This window comes from Trichechus manatus, unplaced genomic scaffold (genome assembly GCF_000243295.1).
Source record: "Trichechus manatus latirostris isolate Lorelei unplaced genomic scaffold, TriManLat1.0 scaffold00048, whole genome shotgun sequence".
Lineage (NCBI taxonomy): Eukaryota > Metazoa > Chordata > Mammalia > Sirenia > Trichechidae > Trichechus > Trichechus manatus.
The window spans coordinates 600,074-622,267 of record NW_004443984.1 but is presented as its reverse complement, the minus strand read 5'-3'; the positions used below and the strand labels follow the sequence as shown (position 1 = coordinate 622,267).

The following is a 22,194-nucleotide window of genomic DNA, read 5'->3' as shown; positions in this document are numbered from 1 at the left end:
CATCTTATGAATTTGCCTTTCTATTTATAAATACATAAATACATATAACCCCATTTATTTAGGTCTTTAATGTCTTGCAATAATTTTCTCCATAAAATCTTACACACCTTTTGTTAGATATATTTTTAGATTCCTAATAGTTTTGATTGCTATTGTAAATGGTTATACTTAAAAAATTACATTTTCTAACTATTGCTGCTATATAGAAATGCAGTTGATTTTTGTATGCATATTGATCTTATATTCATCTCCTTGGTGAACTTTCTTATTAATTCTAATTTGTCTGTAGAATCTTTTCAGATTTTCTGAGTACAACTAAAGGATCTGCAAATACTGACAGTTCTGTTTCTTCTTTCCCACTTCTTATCCTTTTTTCCTTGTCTTTCTGCATGCCACTGGCTGAGACCTCCAGTATGATGTTCAACAGAAGTGGTTATAGTAGGAATTCTTGTCTTGTTTTCCTGATTTTAAATGCTTCTAACATTTAAACACTGAGAAAGAAGTTTACTCTAGGTGTTCGGTAGAAGCATTTTATTAGATTAAGGAAATTGCCTTCTGTTTTCAGTTTGCTAACAGGTTTTATTTTACATTGTCATTAAACTTACCAAATGCTTTTTTTTTGCATTTGTTGTGATGATCATGTTTCTTTCTTTAATCTACTGGTGAGGTGAGTGACATTTTTAGATTTTCTAACGTTAAAACAACCTTAAATTTACGAGGTAAATCCAATTTGGTCATGATGTGTTATATTTTTTATGTATTATTGGGTTCAGTATACTTGTAATATTGTTCAAGATTTTAAAGCTGTGTTTCTGAGTGGCATTAGCCTGCAACTTTTCTTTCTTGTACTATTCTTATCTAGTTTTTGGTACCAATATTATAATAGTCTTATCTCGACTCGATGGCACACAACAACAACAACAACAACATCAAATGAATTGGAGACTATTCCCTTTTTTCCTTATCTGGAAGATTAGAATGATCTCTCCTTGAAAGTTTGGTGTTGGGAGCAGTAAAACAATCTTGTTATGTTGTTTTCTTTATGAAAAGATTTTAAACTTCTAATTCAATTTATTTAAACGAGCAAAGGACTATTTGGGCTTTCTATTTCTTTTTAAGTCACCTATGTTAAGTTATATTTGTCTAGAAATTTGTCCATTTCATCTACTTTTTCAAATTCATTGACATGCATTTATTCATCATATTCTCTTTGTCATCTCTCTGATTAGATCTTCACCACAGACTTGCATGGTAGGTATTATCGACCCCTCATTTTACAAATGAAAAAACAGGGGCTCAGAGAGAAGTCACTTGTCCAGGTTGAACAGCCAGAAAGTGGCTGAGCCAGGATTTAAATGCAGGTCTTTCTGAATTGCAAATTGCTGTTTCTACTGTATTATGCTAGGCCTGGAGGAAAGGGTAGGATTTGGACAGGCAGAGATGGGAAAGAAAGGGCATTCATGGATGAAGAACAGCTTGTGCAAATGAATGGAGATTGGCAAGTAAGGATAACATGGAGAGATCTGATTGGACTAAATCCTCAAGTGGGTGTGGGGGAGAGTGGGAGGGGCATGTCTTGCTGCTGAGTCTGGTTGACAGATATAAAGAGGCAGGAAACACAGGCATTGCTCCCAAGGAACTCCCTGACTAGTTGGAGAGACAAGACTGACCCAGGAAAGTCAAGACCATGCTAAATGCCACATGGATAATGGGAACAACTAGTACTGCCAGAGTTTTGAGAATATACACTTTTGGGGAGGGTGGTTCAACTGAGATGGGTAGGATTTGACTGTTGGTGAGGAGGGAGAGGGCACTGAGGCAGGACACAGAGCATAGGCAAAGGTATGATAGCTGGGAAACTCAAGGTCTGTTCAGGTGATGGAACTGAGTCTCAGTACCTTCTATCTGTTTCTCCACTCATCACCCACTGGTCTAGCCTCCACCTCTTTCTTTTCTTTTCCAAGCAATGGTGGCCAGATTTTTGTGGTTTAGATCAGAAAGTCATATTGCTTTTGATGCAGTCTCAATAGGCAAGATTTTAAATAGGGACTTATCATGCTGGGTAAGTGGTGGTAGGCTGGTGAAGAAGCCAGCTGGGATGTTTCCAACATGTTAGAATGTGCCACCATTGTCTCTGAAGTCCTGCCTATGAAAACCCACAGCGTTTCTGGGCCCCATCCACCTGGAGTTTTTTACCCCTATGGGTGCCGGTGGGTTCTGGCCAAATGGTTTGCCAAATCAGTGCCGGGGTTTTTTATCCTCGCAAATTCTTTTTTATCAGGAAGAGGGAACAGAGAAAACTCGGTGGATAGTAGGTCCCCAGAGTCAAATGGGCCTGTGTTTGAATCCTAGTGCTAACAGTTACTGGCTGTGTAACCTTGAGCAAGTAACTTAACCCTTCTTGGCCCCAGTTTCCTCATTTGCATAAAGGGGATAATAATAGTTTATAGGGATAATCTAAGGATTAAATGACTTAAGAATTGGACCCGACACATGAAATATGTTAGATATTCTAAGCTATTTTTATAGACTGTGTTTCTTTAGGAAAGTTACTTTCTAATTGATAACAGTGAAAGAAAGTGTAGGGTGCTATGAGATTGTATAAGTGGGAGCCTACTTTCATCTGAAGGTGGGTAGGGATCAGGGAAAGTGCCCGTCTCTGAGGAAAGTTTGAGGATCCTCATTTTCAGATGAGGAAATGAGGCCATGACTTGTGTCAGGATTTGAATCTAGGTCTCTCTGACTCTGAACCCAGTATTCTTTTCTCCGGGCCTCCCCATAAAGCATCAGCCATCCAGTGGTTACTCATTAAAGATGCTGCACAATTGTGACAGCACTAAGGAGGGCCTGAGAGGATCTCTGGGTGGTGACCTTGAAACTGAGGGCTGTTTCTCACCTTCCTCTCCCTCTCTCGGGGACTGCCAGCTGTGGGCAAGCTGGTCCTTGTGTGTTTGTATGTGTCTCAAATCCCACAGGGGAAGAAGAGGGACCTGTCTTCCTAGGGTTCAGGAAGTGGAGAGTCCTCTTGGAAGCATCACCATTCATTTTCCTGTCCCCTTCTGTGGCTATTTGTGGAACATTGTGTGTTGTTCTTGGGCTCAGGTGTATGCTGCTGGATTTGGCTCTAGCTTTCTGTCAGTATCCCAACCAAGTGGGAATTTTTGCTTGTCCTTAGCCATTGCAAGCTGATGGCATGTCTACTTGTGAGTGTGAACTGTTTGATTTCCTGCTACCCTTATTGGCTGTTTTCTCTACCTGGAGAGCTCTCTATGGAGCTGGCAGCATGGTTTCCACAAAGAGCAACAGGAGCCTTCTCTCTTACCAGGTTCCTCTTTTTGAGTCCTTCCTATGAGTTCAAGCAGAGCTGGGATTTGAACTGAGGTCTAGCTGATTCCAGAGCTTGTCACTTCATCTCCACATTACACTGTGTTCCCCTGAGGATGTTTCATGAAACAAACAAAAAAAGCACTTCATGGTGAAAGACATTTGTGAAATGTCACTATTTCCACTTACCTCTTGGAACTTTAAAATGCACATTTACATGTCAGAAGCCCTGAGAGGTTCTACAGGGAAGAAACCTACTTATTTTTGTTTAAACCAGAATTTCCGAAACTCAATTAAAACACAGAATCCTTCTGCATCCTCCTTTTCCTCTTCTTATTCTTAATGGAACACCACTTAATCGTCTTGGCAGAGCTACTATTTTCTGGAACACATTTTGGAAGCCGCAGTATTAGGCAGGTCTCTTCTCTTTGGACCTCCGTTTCCCCATCCGTAAAATTAAGGGTTTGGGGCATCTGGCCATGATGGTGTAACTGCTACTTGACTTGCCCTCCAGCTGTAAGCAACTAGAAATCTGGATAAAATATATGAAAAACAGTTGTTTTTAGACACGGGACAGTAGGCAGCTCAGGACTGTGATCCCCAAGAGAAGAAGAACAAATAGGTTGAGTCTTATGATTGCCATGACTTTCTATCTGGAGGGAGTGTTCAAACTGTGGCACAGGAAGGTGGAACTCAAGGCGAGCATGGCAACTTACATGATTTGACAAGACAGAGATTGGAGTTTGGGGAAACTGAGGCACCTGGAATTTACAGGGTGGGGCACTGGGAAGGAGGGAGCTAAACAGAGAAGGAGACGCAGTGATCTGCATGGGGTCCCTTGACTCTTTGGCTGAATACTAAGCTGTGTGTGCATAAAGTGAGACTCCACTAGGCCAGGCAAAGAAAAACTACCTGGGAAAGAAAAAAACCTACGAGGGAGCTATAAGCTGAGAGTTTTCCAAAGCTCATACAGGGTCTGGAAGACACTTGAATTCTGACTAGCAGAGTGGAGAAACTTCATTGAATACCTGGGGCAATTAGCAGAGACCCAGAAGGGGCACATCTTAGTAAGAAGCTAAATATTCTTAGATTAAGGACTCACCTTGTTTGGTAAAGTAGACAGCTGATGAAAATGAGGGAAGCCTTCAATGTGATGGATTGACACAGTAGCTGCAACAATGGACTCAAACATACCAATGGTCATGAAAATGGCACAGGACTGGGCAACATTTTGTTCTGTTATATATAAGGTCGTCATGAGTTGGAGTCAACTCGACGGCAACTAACAGCGTAACAACAACAGACCCACCCTAAAAAAAAAAAAATTAAAAAGGCCTTCAAAGGACCAAGATGATCTTCAAGTAACTTAAAAGGACTGAAATAGTATAGATTCTGTTTTCTGATCACAACAGAATTATATTAGAAATCAACAACAAAAAGATATCTGGAATATCCCCAAATATTTGGAAATTAAACAACACACTTCTAATAACCCATGGATCAAAGCATAAGGGAAAATAGAAAATATTTTAAACTGAATGATCATGAAACTAGAACATATCAAAAATTTGTGGGATGCAGGTAAACATTGCTTTGAGGGAAATTTAAACTTTCAGTGATTACATCAGAAAAAAAGAAAGGTTTATAATAAATGATCACAACTTTCACCTTAAGAAGCCAGAAAAGAGCAAATTAAACCTAAAATATGCAGAAGGAAGGACATAATAAATATAAGAGCAGAAATCAGTGAAATAGAAAATGGACAAATGGTAAAGAAAAACCAAAGAAACCTAAACAGGTTATTTGAAAAGATCAATAAAATTGAAAAATTCTTAGCAAGAATAATTAAGATAAAAAGAGAAAGCACAAATTATTAATTTGAAGAACGAAGAGAGGATATCACTACAGATCCTACAGACATTAAAAGGACAATAAGGGAATATTATGAATAATTTTATGTCAATAAATTTCACAACTTAGATTAAATTGTTAGATCCCTCGAAAGACACTAATTACCAAAACAAATACAAGAAGAAACAGAAAATCTGAACAGTCCTATACCTATTAAAGGAAGTGAATTTGTAATTAAAAACTTTCTCACAACTTCAGGCTGCATTGGTACACTCTATCAAACATTTAAGGATGAAATGCTACAAAATTTACGCAAACTCTTTGAGGAGAGAGGAGGAAGGAACATTTCCTGTCATTTTATGAAGCCAGTATTGCTCTGATTCTTAAACCAGACAAGAAATTGCAAGTAAAAGAAAATGAGAGACAAATATCCCCATGAACACAGACACAAAATTTATAAAGAAAACATTAACAATACATCATGATCAAGCAAGGTTTATTTCGGGAACTCAAGGTTGGTTTAATATTATGAAATCAATCAATATAATTCACTATATTAACAAAACAAAGGAAAAAACATATGACCATCTCACTAAATATAGAAAAAAAAACATTTAAAAATTTAAACACTATTTATGATAAAAAAAAAACCTCACCAACTCAGGACTTCCTCAGTCTATGAAAAACCTGTAGTTAATATCCTATTTAATGGTAAAAGACTGAATGCTTTACCCCTAAGCTTGGGAACAGGGCTAGGATGTTCACTCTCAACACTTCTATTCAATATTGTACCAGAGATCTCAGCTAGAGCGATAAGGTGAAAAAAAATATACATTGTATATATGTATTTTCTATATATTTATTATGTTTATATATAGATAGATTGTAAAAAGAAGTAATATTGTCTTTACTTTCAGATGACATGATTCTTTATGTAGAAAATTCTACTAATCTACAAAAAAGCAACTAGAACTAGTAAGTGAATTTATCAAGATCACAGGATACAAAGGTCAATATACAAAAGTTCATTGTATTTTATATGCAATTAGAAAATTAAATTAAAAATACCATTTACAATAGCATCCAAAACCACAAAATATTTGGAGACAAATTTATCAAAATATGTGTAAGATTTTTACACTGAATGAAATTAAAGCTGACCTAAATAAGTGGAATATATACTATGTTCCTTGATTGGAAGACTCAGTATTATCAAGATGTCAATTTTCCCCATATTGAACTATAGATTTAATGCAACCTCAAACAAAATCCCAGCTGGATTTTTGTAGAAATTCATAAGCTGATTCAAAAACTTATATGAAAATGCAGAGGCTACAGAAAAGCCAAAGAAATTTAAGGAAGAACAAAGTTGAAGGACCAACTACTGATTTCATTTCTTACTATAGTGCTACATTTATCAAATCACTGTGGAACTGGTATAAGGATAGACATATTGATCAATGGAACAGAATAGAATCTAGAAATTGACTCCCACATGGATAGTTAATTGATTTTCAAACAAGGTCCAAAGGAGAATAAGACAATCTTTGCGACAAATGGTACTGGACTAACTGGATATCTGCCTTAGTTATCTAGTGCTGCTGTAACAGAAATCTACAACTGGATGGCTTTAACAAAGAGAAATTTATTCTCTCACAGTCTAGGAGGCTAGAAGTCTGAATTCAGAATGCCAGCTCCAGGGGGAGGCTCTCTCTCTCTGTTGGCTCTGGGGGAAGATCCTTGTCATCAATCTTCGGTTGCTCTAGGAGCTCCTCAGTGCAGGGACCCTAGGTCCAAAGAACTCACTGCCCTCCTGGTTCTTCATTCTTGGTGGCATGAGGTCTCCCTGTCTCTCTGCTCACTTCTCTTATATCTCAAAAGAGGTTGACTCAAGATACAACCTAATCTTGTAACATGACTGCCTCTAATCCTGCCTCATTAACATCATAGAGGTAGGATTTACAACACACAGGAAAATCAGATCAGATAACAAAGTGGTGGACAATCACACAATACTGGGAAACATGGCCTAGCCAAGTTGATACACATTTTTGGGGACAGTTTAATCCATAGCAATATCCAAATGGAAAATATTGAATCTCAACCTGTACCTCACCCTGTACACAGAAATTAACTCTAAATGGATCACAGACTTCCATGTAGAAGTGAAAGTTATAAAACTTTTAGGAGAGAACATAAGAGAAAATTTTCATGATCTGCTGGTAGGCAAAAATTTCTGACTAGGCCACACAGATCACAAATCATAAAAAAAAGGAAAGGCAAACCACAGAGTAGGAGAAAATATTTGCAATATATGTGTCTACATAAGACTTGTATTTGGAATATATAAAGAACTCTTACAGCTCAATAATAAGAAGAGAACCCAATTTTAAAATGGGCAAAAGATTTGAACAGACGCTTTGCAAAACAAGATATGTGATGGTCAATAAGCACATGAGAGGATGCTTAACATCTTACTGGAAAATGCAAATTAAAACCACAACGAGATACCTACTAGAATGTGTATGATTAAAAAGACTGACTATACTAAGTGTTGGTGAGGAAGAGGAGCAAGTGGAACTCTCATACATTGTTAGTGGAGGTATAAACACACTGTGGAAAACAGTTTGGAAGTTTCTTATACATTTAAACATATGCTTATTCTATGACTCAGCATTCTACTCTTAGGTTATTCACCCAGACAGATAAAAACATATATCTACACAAAGGCTTGCACATGAATGTTCACGGCACATGTTCACTGTAGCCAAAAACTGAAAACAGCCAAATTGCCCATCAACAGGAGAATGGATAAACATATTGTGGTATATTCACACAATACAATACTATTCAGTGTTATAAAGGAACAAACTATTGATATATGTAACAACATAGTTGAATCTAAAAAACATGCTGAACTAAAGAATTGACACAAAGGAGTGCATACTGTGTGATTCCCTTTATATGAAATTTCAGAAAAGGCTGAACAAATCTGTAACGACAGAAAGCAGAGTAGGGATGGGAATTATTTGCAAAGGGGCAGGAGGAAACTTTTTGGGATGACAGAGAGATTCTGTATTTTGGGTGGTGATTACCTGGGTATGGAACTCATTGAACTGCATATTTCAAATGTATATATTTTATTTTATATAAATTATGCATCAGTAAAGTAGATGAAATAATTAAAGGATTGAGCTAGTTGGGGTCAGCTTCCTTTCAGCTCTGGCTGGCTGACTCTCAATCCTCTGATGGGTAATCTCATGTTTCGGGTAATGTTTCACATCACTAAATCCTTTCTGCCAGGGAGCCCTATTCTGGGCCACCATATGGGTAAACATTTGCCAGCTAAATCTTAGTAGTGCCAGGAAGGTCCATCCTGTGTTAAAAACATTTTGTAGGCCAGTTATCAAATTAATGTGCTTGATTTCCCTCAAACAGTATCATTTAGGGGTGGTGTGTGTGTAGGTTTTTTGCTATTTGAAGGGTAAACCATGAAGCTGTGAGTATATAACTGTACAAGTGACAAAGTACTTTCTCAAAGGTGGTCCCATTTAATCTACTCTCTAGGCCTTTGAAGAAGGCTGCCCTTTATGATTCAGCTGCCATACTCCTAGGCCCTGGTCAGAGACCAGCCCAGGTCCTGGCCAGGAGTGTGTTTGCATTTTGTAGAGCTCAGCAGGGGGTCTACTTTGGTGATTATGAATTCATTCTGTCAAAGTCATTGAGTAGGAATTATGGGCTATGCACTGGGCTAGGCTAGAGTTTTGAGCCAGACAGACACAGTTACAGACCTTTCAGATCAGAGGTGAGACAAGTGGTTAATGGATTGCCTCAGAAAGGGAATCATGGATACTGCTGGAGCCAAGGAAACCTAAAGGCACTAAGGAAGTCCCCCCTCCCCGGCCCCGGCAATGAGGGTCATTTCAGAGGAGACCTGAAGGATGAGTAGGAGTTTCACCTCATCTAGACAAAAAGAAGGGGAAGGGTGTGTGAAGCAGAGGGAACAGCATGTATGAAGGCAGGTAAGTGAGGACATAGGCATCCAGGCTGCACTGGGAGCCCCCTCACTAGTCCTTGCCAGCTCTGGCTTGGCAGAGAACAGCTGGAGAAATGCCTAGGGCTAGGCTTGTGTAAGCCCCTTGCAGCCTCACCCCTGACAGGAGGAAGGGGTTGAGGATTAAATAAATTAAGTGTGTGCCAGTGCGTGTGGGAGGTGGGTGTGGCTGAATGGGGCTCCTTTCTCATCATCAGGTCCTGATCTTGGGGTGAGGGCGGGGAGCAGGTAGGCGGGGATGTCCTTGAGATGTTAACCAGAAGAGCCAGAGGACTAGAGTGGGCCTGGGAGTGTAAGGATACTGTGAACCTCTTGACCTCTTTCCCTGACCAGCCGAGGCCCCTGCACAGGCTGACAGTGAAAAGCTTGCTCAGGAGAAATGCTTCTGTTCAGGTGTCTTGTGTTAATCTGCACAGGGGGTGGCAGCAGCAGCTACTTTCGGGATCTGCTTCTCTTTGATAGGGGTAATTTCTGGGAGCTGCCAGTGTTCCAGATTGTTCCCTTGAAGTGGGGAAGGGGAGGGTAGGAAGGAGGGGACACTGTCTCAGGCTCTGCTGAGTGTTGCCTCTGCTGGCAGCACGATGAAGCCTGCAGGGGTGGCGCCCCTATTGCGAGCAGCAGGGTGGAGTTAGGGTATCACAGGGTCACAGCACAACAGGGCTGGTAGGGCCTCAGAGGTCACATGATCGGACTCAATCCTTTTATAGCTGGGAAAACTGGGATGCAGAAGGGAAGGGACTTGCTCAGGGTCACACAAGGTGGGCCTCGCTAGGCTCCTTGGTTCCAGGAAGCAGTCCAGCCGCCCTCCACATTGACCACGCTCCCCCCTCTCCTCCCCAGTCCATCCGGGTTCCCCAGGCTGGGGCATGTGTGTCAGAAGCTCCTTCTCTGACTGCAGGAGATCAGCGCAGCAGCGGGGTCACTGAGGCCAGCAGCCTCCTAGGGGGCTCGCCACGGCGTCCGTGTGGCCGGAAAGGCTCCCCGTACCACACTGGGCAGCTGCACCCAGCAGTGCGTGTGGCCGACCTGCTGCAGCACATCAACCAGATGAAGACTGCTGAGGGCTACGGCTTCAAGCAGGAGTATGAGGTGCATGGCCAGTTGGGCCAGGACCCTTTGCCAGGGCCTTGCCTGGCTGTTCCTCACTCTGGATCCTGACCCTGGCAACCCCAACTCTGATGATCCCCAACTCAACCTGACCATTTTCTACCTTGACTCTGGCTCTCATCTTAATCCCAGACTGACCTGGATTCTCATCCTCATCCTAATCCCAATTTGAAATCTGGCCTTGAATCTTAACGTCTATCTCCACCTGGACCCTGATCATGGCCTTTATGCTAGCCCTCACCTAAACCTCACCACCAACACCTACCCTGACCTCTAACCTAACCCCAGTGTGATTTTTGATCCTGACCCTAATCCTAAACCCTGCCTGAACTCTGACTTGAATCCTGTTTTACCTCTGTTTGGGCTCTGATCCAATCCTTATCCTAATCTTAATCTGACCCTGACCTTTACCTTCTTTTTTGACTTTTACCTTCTTCCCAACCCAAATCTGGACTTACCCTAACCCTGACTCTCATTCTAAAATTTCCCTGGCCTCTGACCCTGTTTTCTTACTTCCCTCCCCACATTCCTTGGTGTTGAACCTGGTCCTTGGCAGATAAAGGAATATGCAGTGACTTTATCTCAGACCCCAACTTTGGTGCTGAGCCTTACATGACTCCACCCCCATCCTGCCCACATCATCCTTACTGAAGGGAAGGGCTGTGATGAGTAGGGGTCCCTCTCCCCCACTGACGACCACTTTCCCACCTGGCAGAGCTTCTTTGAAGGCTGGGATGCCACGAAGAAGAAAGAAAAGCTCAAGGGTGGCCGGCAGGAGCCCATGCCTGCCTGTGAGTCCTGGGGAAGGACCTGGGGCCTGGGGAGTGGATGGGAGGGAACTAGAAAGGGGGCACAGCCAGAGTAAGCTCTGGGCAGTCTCAGAGATTATAGTAGTCTTGGCCACCATATACTGAGTGCCTTTTATGTGCCAGGACCTATGCTGAGCATGTTATACTCGTTAGCTCATTTATTCCTCTCAATAACCCTGTGAGGTGGGAAATATTACAATTCCCATTTTACAGATAAGGAAACTGAGGCTTGGAAGGTTAACCCCCCTGTCCAAAGTCACACAGCTAATAGACCAGCACACAACTTCGAGGCCACTCAATTTCACATCCCAGACTCTGCCCTGTCCTGTCCTGCCTTTGCTGGTGCCCAGAACCTACTGACTGGCCCTGGCCTCAAGGAAGCCTTCCCTGAGTGCTCCCATTCTGGGTTCCCCAGTTCAGCCCCTACCTACCCCATGGACACCTGCTCTGTGTTTACAGATGATCGGCACCGAGTAAAACTCCACCCGATGCTGGGAGACCCCAATGCTGACTACATTAACGCCAACTATATAGACGTGAGTGTCTCACCCCCATCATTTCTGCTGCCACTGGCCACACCCTGAGCTCCTATTGTTCGTGTGATGCTAATCTGGCCCTGCTTGCTCCAGGCTCACTGTCCAGGCAGGGAGTAACCTGCCAGGGAGTGAATGGAGGTTCAGAGGGCTGAGCTCTGAGCCTCCCCCCGACACCTCCTCCAGTCAGTGCCGGGGGGAGCTCAGAGGAGGGGGAGGACAGAGTTGGCCACAGCCACCAAGAAAGGCTTCCTGCAGGCTAGAGTTGCCCTGGGAGATGGGGGCCTCAGTGAGGCAGAAAGAAGGGAAGAGGGCAGACAGCTAGGCCTAGAGGTGAGGAAGGATCCCCTTTGGATGAGAAGCCCAGAGGTCAGAGGATTTACATGATATACATTGAGGCTGAAGAGCAGGCAGGGGCTGGAGTGTGAAGGCCTCGGATGGCAGCCGTGGAGTTGGAGCTTTTTCCTACGGGCACCAGGGAGTCGTGAAAGTGTCTTGACTGTGATCAGAGTGGTACTTTAAGAATAATTAAGTATGTACTGTGCACCAAGCATTGTGCTAAGCACTTTATACTTGACATCTCATTTTATATAATTTCTCCAACCCTATGAGGTAATTAGTATCATGACCTGACTTTACTGATGAGTAAACTGGGTCTTAGAGCAGTGAAGCTACTTGTGCCAGGTCATAGCTAGTGCATGGTGAAGAATAGACTCAACCTCGACTTGTCTGTGTCTCCAGTGCCTTTGCTGTTAATCACTAGGCTATACTGCCATCCACTGCAGCTAGTGGATCTGGCTGGACCAGGGGAGGGTCAGAGATGGGGGGACAGCCAGGATGCCTAGGCTTAGGTGTCAGACAATTGCACCCCTTCTAGAAACTACATTTGGGAATCATTTATCAAATATATTTTGAGCACCCACTATTTGCCAGGCACTGTGCTGGGCACCAGGGATACAGCAGTAGGCAACACAGACATGGTCCCTACTTTCCTAGAACATATGTATTCTACTGGGGGAGATAGATAAACATATATACAAATAAGTCATTTCAGATAAGATGGGAAAACACAGGTCCGAAAGGAGAAATGGTTTTCCTAATGTCATACTGCAAGTTAGTGGCAGAGCCGGGGTGAGTCATGGCAGGCTGCTTGGAGGCGGTGGGGTTGAGCTGGCTGTGGGTGTCTGGAGAGGAGAGGAGAAGAGGGCAAAGGCCTGAAGGTGGGCAGGAGGAGAAGGCATGTATCTGCGGTTGGGCATAGTTGGGACTCTGGAGATCATCTCTCCTCTCCCTCTTATCCTCCTCCTGGGGGCCAGACATGCTACCCTGTATTTCCCAGCATTCCTTGCCTTCTCCCACCCCTCCCATCCTCTCCCTTGGCTGGGGTGAGGGCTGGGCCTGGCCTCTCAGACTTGGGCAGCTTCGGAGACAGGGGCTTCTCCTCAGTCTCGTCAAGGTGCCAATTGGCTTCTCCTTGGCCCTGACCACTCCCTGCTATCTGGCCCAGCCCAGCTCACCTGTCTTGCTCGGCCTCCCCTGCTCCCATCACCCATTCTGGCCGCTCCTGTGCTCCATCCACCTCCATCTGCCTCTGGCCTAATAGCTGTCTCTTTTGCTTTGTACTGTTCCCTCACTGGAATCATTAAGATTCGGATAAACCGAGAAGTAAGTATCTCTCCCCTTCTCCTCCTCCTCTTGTCTGTCTGACTGGCTGTACCTTAGACTCTCTCACAGTCTCTGGCTGTCTCTCTCTCTGTCTGTGTCCTCCTTCCCCTCCACTTGTGTGCCCAACACCAGCTGTCCATTTCAGCAGCCTGGCCAGGGGCTGCCCAGGGCTGAAGACTCAACAATATTCCTGTTGTAAGCAATCCCCTTCCATCCTCCACTGCCTTGAGACAGGGCAGCAGTGTTGGGGTGCGTCCCCCATTCTACACTGGCCCTACCACCAGCTTCTGTCATCTTTGGTCCCCCAGCCCCAGTATTCCAGACAAGTCCTCATTAGCCGCCCCCTCTGCAGGGCTCTGGGAAGGGATGGGGCATAGGGGAAGTTGCCCTTGGTGGTCCTGTCTCTGCTGCTTAGAAGTCAAGGTCTTCACAGAAGCGAAGACAGCCCTGGGTCACTTCCCCTAAAACTAGTTTCCCTAATGGTCAAACCCCCTTCTGACTAGTTTGTTTGAAATGCAACCCCAATCACTTTGCCTGCAATCTAGCTGTAATATGAACGTTTTTGGGCCAGTTTGGGTATTCTATTTTTACAAAACTTGCCATCTTTTTGGCCTTTTAAGAATAAAATTAAAAAAATTCTAATTCATATATATTATTTTCATAACATTTGATGGCTGATGGAATTGTTTGCTATTTTTATGGGCACTTTTTCTGTTTTATCTCCTTTTTTTCTTTTAAAAATATCTCTATTGCTTTTTATCTGATTACAAAACTATGTGCTCATTATCAAACTCTAAGACGACATGCAGATGCCTTGTATACTAAGTGAAAGGTTCCCATAGTCACATTTGTCAGAGGTGACCGGTTATTCTATATGTACTACCAGACTTGCCCCCTTCAGTGTGCATAAACAGTTGGTTTGTAAAGTTCTCCAATTTAAAAAGACTATTAAGCTCATGAAACACAGTAGACATACCTAGCATTAGTGCCCATTCCCCATTGCCATCGAGTGGATTCTGACCCATAGCAACCCTGTAGGTCAGAGTAGAACTGCCCCATATGGTTTCCAAGGAGCAGCTGGCGGATTCGAACTGCTGACCTTTTGGTTAACAGCCATATCACTTAAGTACTGCGCCACCAGGGCCGCCATTAGAGGGTGACAAATACAGATCATTATGGTTCCTTACCTCAATTTCCACAGAACAACCCACTCACTCATAAATCCTACCCATTTGGTATATTGTTGTCAGACTCTTAATACCCTTAGAAGACTTGCCTTAATAATTCTTCAAATACCAGTTAACAAGTGTCATTGACTGAGCACATGCTATGTGCCAGGTGCTTGAGACACATCAGTTAATCTTTACCACACCCTGCGAGGTAGGTGCCATATTTATCCCAGTTTGACAGATGAGAAAGTGGAGGCTTAGAGATGTTAAGTGACTTGCTCAAGGCCATGCAGCTTTAAACTGGCAGAGCTGGGCCTTGGAATCAACTCAACAGCAACGGGTTTGGTTTTTGGTTTTATGGGCCTCAAACCCAGCCTCAGCTCTCGACCCTTAACACTAGTCTGGTGGTTCTCTCCCTTTGGGGAACATCAGGATACACTGGCAATTTTACCCACAATGCGGGTGTCCAGCCTTCCCCTGCCCCCAGCTCAACCCAATCAGAGTCTCCAGGCAGGTGTCTGCCCCGGGCCAAGCTCCTAGAATATGCTGTTCCCTCTGGAGCGTGAGGACCAGTGCTCTCTAATGCTGGTCTCCAAAGCAGGCATGCTCAGATGACCTGTTAACCTTCCTTTCAAATCTGATCGTTTTAAACTTTCTAATTTCCACGTACTCTATGTAATATAATTGTGTAGTAATTATGTACTAATTAAAAAGTTAATATACAGCTATCAAGGGTTACCTGCTTAAAAAACTTTTTCCAAATAGGGTTATGTGATAAAATAGGTTGTGCGACTACTGCACCATATTATATCCAAAGAGCTGTCCTCCAAATGACAAAAGAAGACACAGGAACTATGCGGAAACATTTGTAATAGGGTTGAATTTTAGACTAACTGGCTGTTGGGCGTATCGATCAATTTTAATTGAACTCCACTCCTTAGCTGTTTGTTGACTACCATCTGAGTGCTGGTGCCATGCTGGGCACTGGACAGAGATGAATGTATCAGATGAGGTCCCTGCTTTCAAGTGTGATTCCTAGGCAAACTGGTTTTAGATGTGGGGTACAGTGGTAGTTCAGTGGTACAGTTCTTGCCTTCCATGCAGAAGACCCAAGTTCGATTTCTAGTCAGTGTATCTCATGTGCATTTTTGCTTGGAGGCTTGTGTGTTATTATGTTGCTGAGCAGGTTTCAGTGGAGCTTCCAGACTAAGACAGACTAGGAAGAAAGGCCTGGTGACCTACTTTTGAAAATCAGCCAGTGAGAACCCTATGGATCACAATTGTCTGATCTACAGCCAATCATGGGGATGGCACAGGACTGGGCAGCATTTTGTTCCATTGTGCATGGGGTCCCCGTGAGTCAGGGGCTGACTCGACAGCAGCTAACAACCACAGCAAAGCCTGTCCTCATGCTTGGCTGGCTCTTTAATGGGCCCCTCTCATCCTGCACCTCTGCCTTCCTCACCTTGAAGCAGAGACAACATCTTGCCTCTTGAAGCTACAGCAGGAGAGAATTAGACCAGACCCGGAGAAGTTCCCAGCAGCGAGGGCTGAGTGACTCCGGGAGGCTTTTCACTATTAGTAATTTTTACTATGTTTTGACCATTTCTGTGGGAATGGCATATAGGTACACAACAGAGTCTGCGAGGTGTATAGATCACTATTGTCCCTGTGTTGCTGGCGAGGAGCAGAGGCTAAGGGAGATGAGGAGCCTGGCTACTCACAGTGTGTTGCAAGGCCCAGCGGTATCAGCCCCAGGTGTGAGCTGATTGGAAATACACAATCCTGGGCCCCACCCCAGACCTTCTGAATCAGAATCTACCTTTTAACAAAATCCCCAGGAGATTCATGTGCATGTTAAAGGCTGAGAAGCCTGTCTTAGTGCTCAGAGTCATATAGGTGCTGCTTAGCAGAGCTGCAACTGGGACCCAGGTCCATTTGACTCCAAGATTTCTTCACTCCCATAGTAAACCACCTCCCACCCCAGGAATTCTTGACATACACACTATTTGGATCTTCAAGGATACTGTTTGACCCGTAAAATAATAATATTAATAGTAGTGCCAAACACTTGACATATTACTTTATTTACTCCTCCCAACAGCTGTAGGAAGTAAATACTACTTATTCCCATTTTATAGATGTGAAAATTGAGGCATAGGGAAGTGAAGGGATTTGCTTAATGGCACACAGCTAGCAAGAGGTAGAGCTGGGATTTGAACCCCGGTAGTCTGAGTTGCTGGGAGCTGTGTTGAGGGCATGCACTCGAGGCAGGGGGCTGGGCTTGGTTGTTTTCTCTTGCACCAACCCTGCAGTGCTTCTTCCCCACCCTGTGTTGCCTGCATTGATGCCTGGGTATCTGGTGGGCTCTGTTCCCCAGGGAGATGAGATTTTGTGGGTAGGACTGCATGCGTGACTGTGGCCCTGGGAGGGAGTTGGGGCAACCTGGCTCCTGTTCTTAGCCTGAGGGCTCTGGGAGGAGGATGAAATAGCTCTTGGCCTCTCTTTCGTGGGAGATAATGAAGGTAAAGTGCTTAGCACAGTACGTGACCATAACAGGTTCTCAGAAAAATGTTCTTTCTTTTCATGATTATTGATTTTAAAGATTTAAAAAACATTTTCTCTAAGGGCCATGAGTAATCCCTCTGCTTATTTGCTCCCAACCCAACAACTTTATCTGGGCTCCCCAACCAAGCTCTGGGGTGGGGAGTACTGCTCATCCTGGTTGTCCTGAGGGGGTTGGAATAGCTGACAAGACCCATTCTTGGGTTTGGGGTTGACTAGGGCCTCGGATGTTTTGGGGACAGGGCAGGACCACTCTAGACTTTGTCTCCAAACAGTAGCCCGGTTGTAAGCAGATTGTGGATAACTATCCCCAGTTTATGAATGGGGAAACCCTCTAGGCCCATAAAGGAGTTGTGTCCAACATAGGGTCACACAGCAAGAGTGGGATTAAACCCAGCACACATGTGTCCCAGCTGCACTTCCCTTCTTAGTTGGGGACTGGGAAGACAGGGTCACCCTGGTTAGGAGATCCTGGGGATGAGGGTGGGGCAGGGGGTGCATGCAAAGAAGGTTGGAGGAAGTGAGGAGCTGCTCCTTGGGGTCTGACCATGCCCTCTTCTCCTATTCCAGGGTTACCACAGGTCAAACCACTTTATAGCCACTCAAGGTACCTGGCGCCTCTGCGTACTCCCTTCTACCCCGTGTGCCACCAGTGTGCTGGAATGTTCTCTGCCTGCCTTTCTGTCTTCCCTGTTGATCTGCTTGACTCCCTGCCTGCCTTCCCATCTGTCTGTCTGTCTCCTGCATCCTGACTCAGGCCAGATCTCTTAGAATTCGGCCGCGTCAGTCTCTGCCCCCTTGGTGTTTGTGTCTCCCCAATGCGATCAGTCCATCTATAGCTCTTTGGTCCATCTGTCTGTCTCCAGGGTGGTTCATGCAGAAGGACTAGCAAGGCTCAGTCCTCATGGGTGTGGGTTCTGCCTCGGTCTGGTGGCCGCCTGGGCCCGTCCACCTGTGTGTTTCCCTCTGACTGTCCTCCGTCCATCCCTCCTGGAGATTTGTGCAATGGACTGACTGTCTGGCCCTCTAGCTCTACCTCCTGGGTCTTACTCAGGATGATTGGGGTCTCCTGGCCCTGGTACTACTCACCCCCAGGGCCCTACAAGCATGATTTGGAACTTGGTGGGGTGTATGTTGGGTGTGCAGGAAAGCCCCATTGGGGTTCTGGAAGCCTCCTGGCCTGGGGTGGTGGTGCTGGGCCACAGGGGTGTGCTGGCCCTGGGTGGAGACCTTGCCTTAGGGACAAGCCCCACCTGCCCCCAGGGCCGAAGCCCGAGATGGTGTATGACTTCTGGCGCATGGTGTGGCAGGAGCACTGTTCCAGCATCGTCATGATCACCAAGCTGGTGGAGGTGGGCAGGGTAAGCAGGGCCGTGGGGTGGGGTGGGGGGCATGGAGGGCCGAGGTGAGTGGTGAAGAGCCCACTGAGACTTGTGTGCTGGGGACTCTAGGTGAAATGCTCACGGTACTGGCCAGAAGACTCGGACATGTATGGGGACATCAAGATCACGCTGGTGAAGACAGAGACTCTAGCTGAATATGTCGTGCGCACCTTTGCGCTGGAGCGGGTAAGTCAGCCCATCACCTGTGTGTGAGGAGGTGGGCAGGGCCCCTCCACTCCCCACCTTCCACCTCCCCTAACCCGGGTGTGAGAAGGGAGCAGGAGGGGTGAGGAGGCAACTACTTGGAAACTGCTTGCTGGGAGCCCCATGGAAGGAAGGAAGATGGTGCCTATCTTTGCTGGCACCTGCTTGGCTCAGTAAGCAAAAGGCTTAATGATATCTTTGCTGGTTACTCCAAGGGGAAGTAGAGATGATGAAGATGATGATGATAGCTGTATTGGGTACTATGCTGAGCCTGGTACACATATTGTTTTTCAGGCCTGGAAAGCTCTGCAGGATGAGGTGCTTGCCATTAGCCCCATTTTACAGATAAGGAAAGTGAGGCTCAGAGTGGTTACATCATTTATAAAAGGCCACACGTGAATGGACAATGAGTCCTCTTGTTCATGATCCCGTTTGATCCACTGTGTAAAATCGTCAGAGGAGGAATAGTTTCCCCCCTTTAAACCAAGACCTGGAGGGTCGAAATAATCTCCCAGGGTCACACACAATCTGGTGGCGGAGGTGAGTGTTTAATAGGCCAGGTTCAGCCATCAGACAGGGCTGGGTATCTGCCTAACCTTGGGCAAGTGGTTTCTCTTCTTTGAGCCTTAGTTTCCTCACTTGCACAGTGGAACATTAGTACCCCTCCTGAGTGTATTATTGGGATTATTGAGGTCAGGCCTGTGAGATGCTCACGCGGAGCCTGGCACACAGTCAGTTTCTAATAGATGCTGGCAGTGACTCTGACTGTTATTACTGTTTTCTCCCCCAGAGAGGCTACTCTGCCCGGCATGAGGTCCGCCAGTTCCACTTCACGGCGTGGCCAGAGCACGGTGTCCCCTACCACGCTACAGGGCTGCTGGCCTTCATCCGGCGTGTGAAGGTTTCCACCCCACCTGATGCTGGGCCTGTTGTCATCCACTGCAGGTGGGGGCGCTGAGAATCCCTAGGAGAAGAGGGGAAGTTGGGCTGGAAGTGGGGTTTGTTCAGAGGGGACTAGTCCTGGGCTCATCCTGCTTGGAGACAGAGGACAGGAGGGAATGTCTCCCAAAAAGGCTGTTTGCTCTTTGGCTCTGAGGTTGTCACCTTCATGTGATCCCCAAGACCTGTGGAGCCCCTTGGCCCAGATGCCAAGGAGGCATTGGAGACACGGAAGGGGATTGGGGTTGGCAAGGCACCAGGTAGGATCGAATCCAGTTTGCTTTCATTCAGCAAGTATTCACTGCATTCCTGCTGCCTGCTAGGTTTGGACCAGGTGCTGGGAAGGACTTTGTCTTCTCCTCACCAAACCCAGGGGGCTTTCCCCATTCCTTGGCCTTCCCACCTTCTGCAACCTCTGGCCTTCTTCACTCCCTCGTCCTTTCCCAACTCCTGCCTTGACTGGCTCCTGTGTCCCTAACTGCCCTCCTTTCTCTGCTCTGCTTCCTCCCTGGCTCACATCTTCGTCTTGCCTCTTAAATGGGGGCCCAGCCCTCTGTCCTGGCCCTACCCCTTCTCTCCCCCCTGGAGAGCTTAACCTCTAACCCTTGTGGTTTCAATGAATTCTGTGGGCCCACAAGTCCTCGACCTCCATATCTTGTCCTGGTCTCTCTACTTGGATTCTTATCAACTCTCTAAATGTCACATGCCAGACACATTCTTCTCCCTGCCCTCCCACCCCAAACCAGCTTCTGTTTGATTTCTTTAAGCCACTTTAAGATGCCATCTCTTCAAAATAAAACTTGATTGATGTATGTAAAGCAAAGTGTGCAAATCTTAAGTGTATGTATATCTCAATGAATTTTCACAAACTGAACACACCTGTGAAATAACTAGCACTCAGATCAAGAAACAGAACAGTAACAGCACCCAGAAGTCCCCTTGAGCCCCCTTTGAGTCTCTATCCCCATACCCCAAAACAATAACTATCCTGACTTCTAAACACTAGATTGGTTTTGCCTGTTTTTGAACTTTGCGTAAATGGAATCATACAGTATGTACTCTTTGGCTCTGACTTCTTTCCCTCAACCCTCTGTTTGTAAGGTTCATCCGTATTGTATCACTTTCCAGTGGGTGAATAAACCACAATGTGTTTATCCATTCCACTGTTGATAGGCATTTAGGTTGTTTCCAGTTTTTGATCTATTATGGATAGTGCTGCTGAGAACATTCTGTCGTATGTGTTTTGGCCAACATATGGACCTATTTCTGTTAGGTTTGTACGTAGGAGTGGAATTGGTGTGTATGCGAACATAGAGCTTCAGTACATACTGCCACACAGTTTTCCAAAGTGGTTGTACTAATTTAAGCCTCCACCGTTGGTGTATGGGAGATCCAGCTGTTCTATGTCTTCACCACCATTTGAAATCTTGGTGTCATCTTTGTCTGCTCCCTGCTTCCCTCCAGCGCTACTCAACCCAGTGCTGAGCATGAAGATCACAGAGATGCATCAGACACAGCCCCAGCCCTCAGTGAGCTCCCATCGGGTTAGGGAGACAGCCACATAAACAATGACTGCATAGCAGGAAGAATGTTTTAATAAAAGCCTGCCCAAACTGCTCTGGGAACTCAAAGAGAATGATACCTGCTTGGGAGGGCTAGGGAGGAGATGACACATGTGTAGGACTTAGAAGTATGGGCAGGAGATTTGAAGATATGCAGGAGGAAAGAACATTTTCTTAAAGTTTTTTTTTTTAATTGTGGTAAATGCATGTGTAACAAAACATTTGCCATTCTTTACCTGTACAATTCAATTGTGTTCATCAGTTGCACAACCATCACCATTATCTGTTTCCACATTTTTCCATCACACTTAACAGAAGCTCAGTGTCTCCTAAGTAATGAGTCCCCCTTCTTCTCTCCCTCCTTCTCACCCCTGGTAACCACTAATAAACTTAAGTCTTTATATACTTGTCTATTCTAGATATTTCATATAAGTGGAATCATACAATATTTGCCCTTTTTGTCTGACTTATTTCACTCAGCGTGAAGTTTTCAAGGTTCATCCATGTTGTAACATGTATCAGGAGTTCATTTCTCTTTATGGTTGAGTAGTATTCCATTGTATGTATGTACCACATTTTGTTTATTCATTCATCTGTCGATGGTCATTTAGAAATGACCATTGGAAAGAACATTCTTGGATTAAGCTCTGAGCATCATTTTTGCCCCTCTTCTGCCTACCCCCACCCCCGATCTAAGTTTCTAAATTGGACTGATTTCACCTCTGCATTCTCCCTGCTCCATCCTTTCCTCTCCTCCCCCAAGGCCTGTCCCCAGCTCTGTCCTCTATAATATTTCTTCCTTCAGCCTTCTCTCTAGCTCTTTCTTTTTCTTTTCTTTTCTTTTTTATTGTACTTCAGGTGAAGGCTTACAGAACAAATAGTTTCTCATGAAACAGTAGTACACATATTGTTTTAGGACATTGGTTAACAACCCCACAACATGTCAACCCTCTCCTTTCTCGACCTTTTTTCTTTTCTTTTTTGGTGAAAATATACATAGCCAAAGATACACCATTTCAAAAATTTCTAC

The 22,194-nt window shown here is 44.9% G+C and overlaps 1 protein-coding gene across 1 annotated transcript in view; it reads left to right on the top strand.

Moving 5' to 3' along the window:
- Positions 1 to 22,194, top strand: part of PTPRU (protein tyrosine phosphatase receptor type U) — a 96,484-nt gene that overhangs the window by 55,412 nt on the left and 18,878 nt on the right. The window contains exons 16-23 of the mRNA XM_004377015.1: positions 10,128 to 10,318; positions 11,052 to 11,127; positions 11,605 to 11,681; positions 13,326 to 13,343; positions 17,648 to 17,684; positions 18,341 to 18,438; positions 18,529 to 18,645; positions 19,454 to 19,608. Of these exons, the coding sequence (XP_004377072.1) occupies positions 10,128 to 10,318; positions 11,052 to 11,127; positions 11,605 to 11,681; positions 13,326 to 13,343; positions 17,648 to 17,684; positions 18,341 to 18,438; positions 18,529 to 18,645; positions 19,454 to 19,608 (769 nt within the window). The remainder of the gene's footprint in view (positions 1 to 10,127; positions 10,319 to 11,051; positions 11,128 to 11,604; positions 11,682 to 13,325; positions 13,344 to 17,647; positions 17,685 to 18,340; positions 18,439 to 18,528; positions 18,646 to 19,453; positions 19,609 to 22,194) is intronic.